Source organism: Rana temporaria, chromosome 4 (assembly GCF_905171775.1).
Source record: "Rana temporaria chromosome 4, aRanTem1.1, whole genome shotgun sequence".
Lineage (NCBI taxonomy): Eukaryota > Metazoa > Chordata > Amphibia > Anura > Ranidae > Rana > Rana temporaria.
In genome coordinates, this window is record NC_053492.1 from 278962801 (window position 1) to 278975075 (window position 12275).

General features: G+C 44.8%; 1 protein-coding gene across 1 annotated transcript in view; it reads right to left on the bottom strand.

The window, feature by feature from the left end:
- The window catches only part of SERINC1 (serine incorporator 1), a 30812-nt gene extending 18926 nt beyond the window's left edge, over nt 1-11886 (bottom strand). The window contains exons 1-3 of the mRNA XM_040350337.1: nt 11758-11886; nt 1434-1595; nt 1154-1347 (exon numbers count right to left, since the gene is read on the bottom strand). Coding sequence (XP_040206271.1) covers nt 1154-1347; nt 1434-1595; nt 11758-11796 — 395 coding nt within the window. The 5' untranslated portion in view covers nt 11797-11886. The remainder of the gene's footprint in view (nt 1-1153; nt 1348-1433; nt 1596-11757) is intronic.
- Between the last annotated feature and the right edge of the window lie 389 nt (nt 11887-12275).

A 12275-nucleotide genomic window follows, 5' to 3' on the forward strand; every position in this document is an offset into this window, starting at 1 on the left:
TACTGCCCTACTACCACCATTACTGTTCTTTGGACAACCCAAAATGTGGGATTTTCTTTTACTTTTGATAATGGTAAACAGGACAAATAAAGAGGGTAAATCTCCCTAAAGGGGGCAGATGTAGCAATAAAAACCTAAAGGTGTTCTAAACTACCTCCACCCAAAACAAAAAAATATATATATATGTTTTGCCTTTAGTTATACTTTTAAGCCAACAGATAGTTTATTACTAAAATATATTTCCAGCACTCTATAGATTTTTATCGTTATGTAAGGATAAGGTTATTTCACCTGCGGTATATTTACTTGCTGGTATGTTCGAGCTGGAATACAGTGCTTCTGCTTCCTGTTGTAATGTCACTGGACTTACTTCCAGGATAAAAAGTGTCTCCCCTCTGAGTAAGCCATCCCACAAGTGAAACATGTCAGGAAACGTGGCTTATACTAGCCACATTCTACCTTCCAATCCTGGCACCTCTGATTCCATCTTCCCCCTGCAAGGCACACAGAGATCTATGGAAGTTTCCATCATACCTGCATGTCATGTGAGGCCATCTTCATCTACTTTGCTCCTGCATTTTGGCCATACTGCATAAAGTTGTATTCAGTTTGAAAGGAATATCTCTGAAATATTAGTAGACCTCCCCCTCACCAGAATTGCCTAGTTATACTTTATTGATCCCAATCCACACTACTACATAGAAGACATGGCACAGATGATAGTTAATCCTGAAACATCTTTATGCACTATGAAATAACTGACCCTATTATATTAGTAGCCCTTTTTACCATACCTTGTTCCTCAAGTCCTACTCCACTTAAGCCATGGGTTCCTTACACAACACACAGATCACGGTCAACAAGTCTGAAACTAGTCTATACAATGTTGAATAAAATGGATTTAGAATATTGGGCTGTATTTGTACACCTACAGTTCTAGTTGTATAGTTGGCCCAGAGGCATAAAGGAATCATTAGCATGGTCACATTCACTACAATAAAATGAGATTGAACACATTTTCCGGATTTGCAATGGAAACAAGTCATGCAGATACGTTGCTTCATGAAGGCCCTATGGTGCTTTGCAATTGGTTATAAACAAAATCTACTACTTTGAATGTTAATATTTTTAACATCATCAAACTGTATCTTACCCATTATGTACAGAAGCCCTGGGATCCTGGCTACTCTTCACTTTAATCATAAGAAGAGAAAAGAGGAGGAAAAACATGGCCATTCCAAAGCACACACGATATACAGCTTTGTACCCAACCAGCACGTCACAGTTAACGTGGCCACTTACTCCTGGGATTGACGTACCCATTCCATCCTCACAAAAGCCTGGAATCTGCAAAATGAAAAGAGAATTTATAAATCTTTCACAACAGTACATATCATAACACGTTTTCCTATTTTCATTTACAGCTTCCAAACCTTTTTAAGGTGTTCCTCCATTCCTGGCATCAACATTACACAGGCAACTCCAACCCCAAGAAGTAAAAAGGCAGCGTAGATAAGTCGAGTGACTGTGGAATTGTTCCCACTTGGGCAGCAGCGGCACAGCAGGCATGGTGCACTGCCACACAGGCAGGGGATCTGAAAAAAAAAAGATACCATGGCTATAACACACCATAAACAACCAAATATATAGTCAGGACCTACAGCAGTGTTTCTCTGTTTCTTTTCAGTCATGGCAACCTTTGCAAGCATTTTAAAGCTGCATTCACACCTGAGCGTAGCATTTTCCGCTGCGTTTTGTCGATTTTTGCAGCATTTTTTACCACGATTTTGGACAGGTGGTGGGGAGACAACATATCACCTACTCATAGCCAAATGTCTACACAGGACTGAGACCGGCAGAGCTCCGAACGTTACACTGGCACAGCGAAAGCTTCATCCACCTCTCTTTACCAGGATGCCGTGTCAGCCCAGATGACCTTGGATGACACCCTGGTTGAGAAAGGCTGGCCTCCAGTATAGCCTATAACTTTAAGCATTTGGCTAGAGCCAGCTCTGAGACATCACGCGTTATAATTGTAGTGAAAGCTATTCTGTAGATTTCTCCAATTTCTTCAATGAATACACCGAAAATCCTCTATTCTTAGAACACCCTGTTTAGGTATCCGATGTAAAAAATAAAAATCTTAAACTGGCCATACATTGTTAGTTAGATTTCTATTTTTAGCCTGCAGAGTGAAAAAAATTATTTCTCCATCCACAGATGGATGAATCACCCACTGCAGCTATTGTATATTAACCACTCAACATCCGCCCGCCGTCAAATGACGGCGGGCGGAATGCTGTATTTTTCCGACAGGACGTCATATGACGTCCTGTCTTTTAAAGCCTCTAGGGCACGCGCTCTGCCAGCGGTGCGCGCACCCATCGTGTCACTGGGAACACAGTGCACGCCCGGCGGCCGCCGGGCACCCGCGATTGCCCAGTAACTGTGCAGGGACGTGGAGCTCCGTGTGTAAACACAGAGCTCCACGTCCTGTCAGGTTGAGAGGAGACCGATCTGTGTCTCTTGTACATAGGGACACAGATCGGTCACCTCCCCCAGTCACCCCCCACAGTTAGAACACACCCAGGATACACATTTAACCCCTTTCCCACCCCCTAGTGGTTAACCCCTTCCCTGCCACTCACATTTATACAGTAATCAATGCATATTTATAGCACTGTTCACTGTATAAATGTGAATGGTCCCAAAAATGTGTCAAAAGTGTCCGATGTGTCCGCTATAATTTCGCAGTCCCGAAAAAAAAAAAAAAAAACGCAGATCCCCGCCATTACTAGTAAAAAAAAAAAAAAAAAAAAAAAAAAGAATTCATTATGTCCCCTATTTTGTAGGCAATATAACTTTTGCGCAAACCAGGTTATTGCAATTTTTTTTTTTTACCGAAAATATGTAGAAGAATACGCATCGGCCTAAACTGAGAAAAAAATATATATATTTTTAAAAAAAATGGGATATTTATTATAGCAAAAAGTAAAAAATATATTGTGTTTTTTTTTTCAAAATTCACGCTCTTTTTTTGTTTATAGCCCAAAAAATAAAAACCGCACAGGCGATCAAATACCACCAAAAGAAAGCTCTATTTGTGGGAAAAAAAGGACGTCAATTTTGTTTGGGAGTCACGTCGCATGACCGCGCAATTGTCAGTTAAAGCGACGCAGTGCCGGAAGCTAAAATCTCGTCTGGGCAGGAAGGGGGTATATGTGCACAGTAGGTAAGTGGTTAAAGGGGTTGTAAAGGAAAAAAAACATTTCCCTAAATAGCTTCCTTTACCTTAGTGCAGTCCTCCTTCACTTACCTAATCCTTCGATTTTGCTTTTAAATATCCTTATTTCTTCTCACATCCTGTTCTGTCTGTAACTACACACCGTAATGCAAGGCTTTCACCCTGGTGTGGAGAAAGCCTCTTGAGGGGGCGAGCAGGCAAGTCAGGACACTCTCTACTTTCCAGAAAGAGAAAGGAGCTGTGTGTTAGTGGGCGTCCTGACACTCCTGCTCGCCCCCTCAAGAGGCTTTCTCCACACCAGGGAGAAAGCCTTGCATTACTGTGTGGAGTTACAGACAAAAGAACAGGAAGTAAAGATTTCTCAGGAGAAATAAGGACATTTAAAAGCAAAATGGAAGGATGAGGTAAGTGAAAGAGGACTGCACTCAGGTAAAGGAAGCTATTTAGGAAAAGAAAATTTCCATTACAACCCCATTAACATTAAGGGCTTGTCACACAGGCATGTAAAATAAGAGGTTGGGTCGCTTTGAGGCTTCCCAAATACCTATCAATGGCACTTAAAATTGTTACAATAGGGCGGTTAAACTGCAGTGTTGGCGTTGACTTGTGTTGCAGTGAGGAAAAATAATAATGCTGCCTGCAGAGTTTTGCAGGCAGACGCTTTACAACTGCCTCCATTTACTTCTATGGAAAAGCAACACAAGCATGCCGTAAATGCATTGTAAACACACGGATGGCGTTTACAGTGCATTTAAGGTGCGGTTGCAATACATCAAAAGTGATTGTTTCCCACCTTAGCCTTGTACAAAATAAAAACCACCTTACAGTGGGTTTGAGAAGTGTTACCTGACACATGAACGCCTGTACAACACATCCAAAACTCTCATTAATTACGCTTTAAGGCTGCTTTAGAATTCAACGCCTGTCTGAAAGAGCCACTGCAAAGTGAATTGTTACAGCTGAATGGAGTACAGCTACAAAAAGATAATCATCATTTGGCAATTTAATCCAGGAATTATAAATCACCTTGTATGCAGGAGATTTCACCATGAAACTGAAGGTCACCTAGGGGAATTTGTACACACTCCATACAACCCGAGCAGATGAGATACACCAGGTTAAGTGCTGCACAGCAGATGGGAAATTGTGTTGACTGTACACACTAAGGCCAGCCATAAAAAGAGGAAATTTGGTTGCAGGAAAGAATTTCACTTGATTCCCCCATCAACACAGACAGTGATAATGGGGGAATCCCTCCAGTTCAGCCATTGTTTTCCCCCAGTAGGGAGAAGCCATCCCTGCCATGAGAACACAGATTATTGCTAGTGGCTCTTATAACCTAGAATAGCATGTAAAATACGGCAGGCTGGTTGTACCCAAGTTAATCAATTGATCTACTTGGGACATGGTTCCAATCTCGACCGGTTCCTGCTGAACTGGTCAGGCTTCGAACCGTCTAAGACCGGCTTAGGATCATTGGTATGCTCTGAACAAGCATTGTTAAGCAAAACGTAGTGGGTGATGGTGTCAGGGGAAAGTATGATGGCTTATTTACAGACAACAACCTAAACACATAACTGGGCAGCTCAGTAGTAAAGCAAAATACTGGCAGAAAGGACTGGAGCCAATAACCAGTTAATTCCTCAACATTCTAGATCATTAGTAGCCTGATAATATTATTTAAAGGTGGGCATGTGACCACACAAGTACTACATGTTTACAGCTCTTGTATAAAATATTCCCACTTACGTTGAAGAATGTGGGCAGTCAGTACCCACCTAGAGTATCCATAGTTCTTAGGACCCATTCACACCTGCATTCTGTCACAATGCATGGCATTTACTCTGGGTATTGCATTGCCATTGAGTTTGCTTTGAATTAGGGTTGTCCAGATACCGATACCAGTATCGGTATCGGGACCGATACCGAGTATTTGCGGGAGTACTCGTACTCGTGCAAATACCCCCGATACCTAAATAGAATACTTCCCCCCCCCGCCGCTGCCGCCGCCGCATCGAAAACCGCCGCATCGCACCGCACCGCCACATGGGTTAAACGCTGTGCGGGAACATCACAGCTATTCAAATGAATGCTGTGATCTTCTCCATGCGGCGGCGGCAAAGGTATGGGGGACATGGCTGGACTCGGGACATGGCTGGACTCGGGACATGGCTGGACTCGGGACATGGCTGGACTCGGGACATGGCTGGACTCGGGACATGGCTGGACTCGGGACATGGCTGGACTCGGGACATGGCTGGACTCGGGACATGGCTGGACTCGGGACATGGCTGGACTCGGGACATGGCTGGACTCGGGACATGGCTGCATATGTGAGGGACCTGGCTAGAGGGACATGGCTGCATATGTGAGGGACATGGCTGCATATGTGAGGGACATGGCTGCATATGTGAGGGACATGGCTGCATATGTGAGGGACATGGCTGCATATGTGAGGGACATGGCTGCATATGTGAGGGACATGGCTGGGGGGGACATGGCTGCATATGTGGGGGACATGGCTGCATTTGGGGACACATTTAAAAAAAGTATAATAATAAGTATGAATAATAAGAATTCAATAAATAGTGCTTTTGGTTTGTGGCGCTCAGATGCAGTGAAGATTTATTTTAATGACAGCGATCACTTAGACATATAGAAGAACGTTTTTTAGCTCCTTGTGGATCTTGCTTTTTTTAAAGATAAAAGGTTGTTGACACTAAAATCTTGCCGCTCACCTAGTGAGTCCCAGATCAAGAACAATGCAGCCAGTAAAGTTTGACCTCTTCTGCTTGTTTGGTCAGTGACTTTCTATCTAGGTGGTAAATCCATGGTCAAGGATGTTACTTCATCTACACCTGTTTGCTCACCTCCTCTTACACTAGCCAGTGAGGCACCCCAAAATAATAATGGGCAAACCAACAAAGCCCCTCCCCCCACAGGCGGGAGACTAGCACAAAGCACACCATCCAGCCACCCCCCTACCGAGGACGAACACCGGGAACACCCACCCCTGGGATGAGACGGAGACAGCCTCCTTACCTCTGTCCTGCCCATCCCCTATTTGAGCAGAGTACTGGATGGTGAGCCATCCCTGGAGTGGCAGCTGGTGGGTCCATCGGTCTTCTCCCCCAGCCACGCATCTGATCCCTCCTCTCCCTTGGCCAATAACATTGCTTCTCCTTTTAGCCAATCGGGAACCTGGTCTAACGATCTGCTTCCTGATTGGCTGGGATGAGAACCAGTGTGAGAATAGTGAATATTCCTTTGCTATTATTACACACGGGGCCCACGCTTTTTTTTAAGCCCATTAGAGCCTCTGGCTCCAATCATGTGCTTACACCCCCCCCCCCCCAATTGGAATCCATAGTCTGGCACCATTTTTACGTAGATCAGGGAGCATGGATGGGGGGCCGCACCCGTGCGCCACCTAATGGACAGGCTGCCACTGCTGGGAAGGCTGAAGCCAATGACCAATATGAGTGCTGATAACGAAAGCCTCCTGTACACATGCAATTAGCGACAAGAATCAGAAGATTCTTTGGACTGGGATGACAGGTTTATTTGAATAGCTCTGGTCGCTCAGTCTGTACCAACGACAGGTTTACAGCAGCCATTGCTGTTCGCATATATCTGGTTTCCTGCGGTCTGTAATGGATTTTTTAACTGAAAAACAGCGATGGCTGCTGTCAGCCTGTCATTACATGACACAGGCTGAGTGGCTGCCGCTATTACAATACACCTGTCATCCCAGCTGTAAGGATCTTCTGATTCCTGCCACTGGAATCCGGTGTATACAAGTAATCACCCGTGTGAAGGAGGCCTAACACTTTTGTCCAGGCTTCTGAAGGAGGGTGAAACTGTCAACTAATAGTGTAGCTTTTTTTCCTGCAATCCTGCCAGCATCTTTGCAAGTATCAAGTTTCTAAGTGTCTGTTTTCAGCTTGGAGCTCAGTCAGAAAATAAATCTACCTGGATACAGAGAGAATACAATCAGAAGTCAAGTGACAACTGAGAAGTAAGGCAGCTCTAATCATTTATGATTATTACAGATGATTATTAGTTGCAGTTTCTTTTTAAAATACAGCATGAGAAACTCCTGAATTTCTATCCTTACAGGTTAATCTTAAATTCCTATCACAGGCAAGAAAGGAAGTAACTCAGCTACTTGCTGTTTACATGATCAGTTCTAAAACATGATATCCCCAATCTGCTGAAACATTTCTTCATCACATGCAAAGTCTTGGCTCCATCTGATGAACCTGTTTTGCTGCGTTCACTCATTCAAATAGGCTGCCTTAACACGATGCACGTTAAAATGCTGGGCAACGTACCACAATGGTATGAATGGGGCCCATTCGCATCTACCTGGGTAATACCACATGTACATAGCTGTGAATGGGCCCCTGGTGCTGGTTTGCTTCCTCCCCCTTTCCGTTGCCACCTTTTCATTTTTTAGTAGGGGGTGCTGGAGCTCCACTTTTTTGACCCTATAGTTCTTTCTCCCTATGTGGGGACATCCTGACATAGCTCACAGATTTTCTAAATTTCCAACATTCTGCCATTAGTAACGATAGAGAGACACACACCAATAATTTTATCAGAAAAAAAAAATATATATAACAATAATTATTACTGGTGTATGACTATTACAACTGTGGTAATCATCTATGCAGATTTACTAAAGGCAAATAGGCTGTTGACATTGCAAGCATAGTTGCTTAGTAAATGAGTAAGCTTCCGTTTGCAAAAATATGCAATCCCATGCAAAAAAAAAAAAAGAAAAAAAAAAAAAAAAGAAAAAAAAAAAGAACATTTTTGCTTTAACATGATAAAATGATGGAAGTCAGCAGAGCTTCCCCTTATTTTCTAAGCTCCGGAGCAAATGCCCTTGCAATGGTCAGCAGTCTCTCTGCCTTTAGTAAATCAACCCAACAGTTTTCTTTTCTCAGGTACCGTATATACTCGAGTATAAGCCAAGTTTTTCAGCACATTTTTTTGTGCTGAAAATGCCCCCCTCGGCTTATACTCGCGTCTTGTTCATCTGCAGCCTCATGCGCCTGATCTCTTGGCGCGGTGACATGCAGTCAGTCTAGTTGACAGCGGTCCTGTGATAGGCGGGACACTGACTCACTGCTGGGAAAAACTGAATCAGTGTTCCGTCACAGATGTGGAGGCGGGGCTTTGTTTCACTGGCCGCCGACTAGATTGACTGTCACAGCGCTGGAGATCAAGGTACATGAGGAGGCAGGCAGATGGGCACAGTGAGGCGGCAGGCAGATGGGCACAGTGAAGCGGCAGGCAGATGGGCATTGTTAACCCTTTTTCCATTTACAGTAGCTGCTGCATTTCTCACCCTAGGCTTTTACTCAAGTCAATATATTTTCCCATTTTTTTTGTGGTAAAATTAGGTGCCTCGGCTTATATTCGAGTATATACAGTATATATTTGTTTATTACAGTTCCTTCCAGTGGCGGCTGGTGCTCCAATTTTTTGGGGGGGGCGCAAACAAACAAAAAAAAAAACAACAATTGCAGCCTCACAGTGCCCATCATACATAGCTACTGTGCCCATCGATTGCAGTCACTGTGCCCATCGATTGCAGTCACTGTGCCCATCGATTGCAGCCACTGTGCCCATCAATTGCAGCCACTGTGCCCATCAATTGCAGCCACTGTGCCATGCCATCAAATGCAGCCACTGTGCCAATCAACTGTCACCACTGTGCCATGCCATTACACGCAGCCACTGTGCTATCAATTGTCACCACTGTGCCCATCAATTGTCACCACTGTGCCATGCCAAACGCAGCCACTGTGCCATGCCAAAACGTTACCACTGTGCCCATCAATTGTTGTCGCCACTGTGCCCATCAATTGTACTCGCCACTGTGCCCTGTTAAACGCCCCCTCCCCATTTCAGCCCGGCACTTACCTTTTTGGGGTCAGCCATCCTGCTTCCACCATCCCTCGATTTCTTCTCCCGCCCACGATGACGCTTCAGCCAATCAGGTTACCAGAACCGGTGAACCTGATTAGCTGAGACGCCTGTTAGTCTTATACAAGGAGTGCATCCCTAGTGCGTTCCTTGTATAAGCTTCCGGGACCGAGGGCTGTACTCAGAAAAGCCTATCAGAGCCGTTGGCTCTGATAGGCACTTCCGTACAGCCAACCAGCTGCCGTTATTCAGATGGCCGGACATAAGCGCCGACCATCTGAATAGAACAGTGGCAGCGGCGATAATAACATAGATTCATGCAATGCATGAATCTATGTTATTAGACTCGGTGGCGGTGAGAGCCAGAGGGGGCGGCGCTCCAGCGCCCTCTATGGACGAACCGCCACTGGTTCCTTCTATAGCAGTAGCACCATCAGTTAATGCAGCACATACACACAGATAGATATATGTCATCAGCTCCTGCCCTCAAAGAGATTAGCATCTAAGGTCCCTAACTCACATTCATACATATACTAGGGCCAATTTAGACAAGGGCCAATGAACCTACCAGCATGTCTTTGAGGTGTGGGAGGAAACCGGAGTACCCGGTTTCCTCCCACACCTCAAACATGCAAATTCCAGGCAGGTGGTGTCATGGCTGGGATTTGAACAGATGACCCTAGTGCCTCTAAGTGGAAGTGCTAACCACTTAGTCAATAAATACTACATATTGATAAGAATTAAAGTGGAACTACAGTGTATCTGACCACCACAAAAACACTATTTAATTCATGTTTAAATTTCAAAGCAAACTTCCCCATCCATTCATGTCTCGATGCTGTATTTTTCTAAGAATATACTTTAAAAAAACACCCCCTAGCATTTCTGACCATGGCCATCTTGAGTAGGGATGAGCTCAGGCGTGTTTACAACGCCACGTGACAATCAGGAAGCTCACACTCCACAGCGCTAATCACAGGGAGCAAGACATTTCCCGATCTACAGCTGCATGGATCTGCAAATGTCTCATTACCTGTGATTAGCGCTGTGGAGTGTGAGCTTCCTGGCAGGAGTGGGTACGTGGCGTTGCAAACACGCCTGAGCTCATCCTTAATCTTGAGTAAGGGCAGATGATTTGTGTAGCATTTACTTCCTGGAATCCATCTCCCCTTAGTTCAGGCATGCAGGCAGGAGGGAGTGCTTGGAGAGAGCAAGGTTGCACCGCTCCAAGTGAGACTAATCCTCCCTCTGATGAACCAGGTGCAGGTCCAGTCCACGATCTCGGCAGGTATCCAAACAAAATGAGGGTGTGCTTGGCTGAGAAACCCCACCTCCCCTCCTGAAGTCTCCTGGGATGCCTAGGCCTGGAAACCAGAAAGTAACTGAATACATGTTAAAAAATTAAATAAACATGATATACTTTCCTATCTATTTACCAATGCTAGCAGCATAGGGATTAAAAATAGTCAATGTTGATTGGGTCTGTCTTTTTTTTTTGATTCGATCACTGGGTCCAACAAAAAAAAAGGCAGTCCAGCTCGATGATACTCGAGGTGGATAGAGGAATCCTTCCAGTTATGCCATTGTACTCTGATGGGGGGAAAGACTCCGATATCAAAATACAGAGATCAGTGCTGATTGCGCGAAAAGTTACAGATAGGGCGGTTAAAATGGAAGTCAATCAGTAGATCAATTTTTTTTTTTTTTTTTTTTTAACCACAGTGGCCAAGCATCTACCAATCGACTTTTGTACAACCACCCTGTGGGGTTTTTCCCAATCGATCTAAGCTGGCAGTGCCGATCAGGGAAGCCTCCCCACTGTCAGAATACAATAAGGCAGTGGGAAGGATTGCCCCATCTACATTGAATGTGTGGATGGGGGAATCAATCTGTTATTCCTGTCGTTTCCCTCCCCTCGCTGTAAATTTTAGAGCTGTCAGCTGATTGGCCTCTAGTGGCTCTGATTCTAGGCACAGTGCCGAGAATAGAGCGCAACTGAGCATGTGCAGAGCAGGGTGAGACAGCGTATTACTGAATTTTAGGCATATAATACAACGTATGGGCACTTCTGTGCAGTGTTTTACATCACTATACCTGCAAAAGGAGCATGCCTGACAACATCTAGCAGGACTTCATTTTCTGACTAAAGTTCCACTTTAACATTTTATTTTTGGATAGACTGAGGAGAGGCTGAACCCACACCCAGGTTTTTTGGTCGCTATGCAGATTCCCCCTCATGGTCTGACCCCGAGTCAGAACATAATGGAAAGTGCTAGATCTAGTTTTCACCAGGACAGGAATCTTCACATGGGACACAGGGGACAGGTGTTCTCACTATAGACACATTTCCTCTCACTTTCTCTTGTCACCAGGTCAGGAAGTGAAGGAAAATCTAACTAAGGGACATACACAGCAAAAAAAAATGATTTATCCAAAACTACCTTTAAATAATACTTAGTTGCTTGAAGTCACTACTACATAACATACACTAAAACTGAATTAATTTGTAACAGTCTTAATATGTTTCACTCATATACATGACCTGCTCGTGGCAAATGTCCCCAGTCAGTATTTACCCAGCTCGCTGCGGTACACAGACCCAGGACTCCCCCCATGGCAGCTTCGGCGTCGCACAATAAAAATGGAGACTTGCTACAAAAGCCCTGTTTACAAATGAGACAAGCAGAACTAGCAGCCAACCCAGCCTGTCACTTCCGTCTCTGGGGCCGCCCCCTCTCGTGGTGGAAAGGAGCCTGACAATAGAACGGGTTCGGCGGCCATTTTGTAGAAGACCCGCGTTATCGATCACAGGCAGAAGACCACGGTAAGATGGCTTCCTCGGAGAAGACCGCTCAGCACAGCACTCTCCGCTCTCTTGTGTACGGCTGGGCATTAATGTCACGTGTTGGTCCGGTGTTGTGGTGATGTCATTCCAGCTGACTAATTGCATTGTGTGTTATCATGCTTGTACTTGTGTATACTGTCTGCTGAGAGTGACAGCATTAGCAAACACAATACCTGCACAACCAGTGAGCTTGTGTTCAATAGTTACACATTTCCAGCGATACAGGCACACTCGTTCCAGCAATAGAGG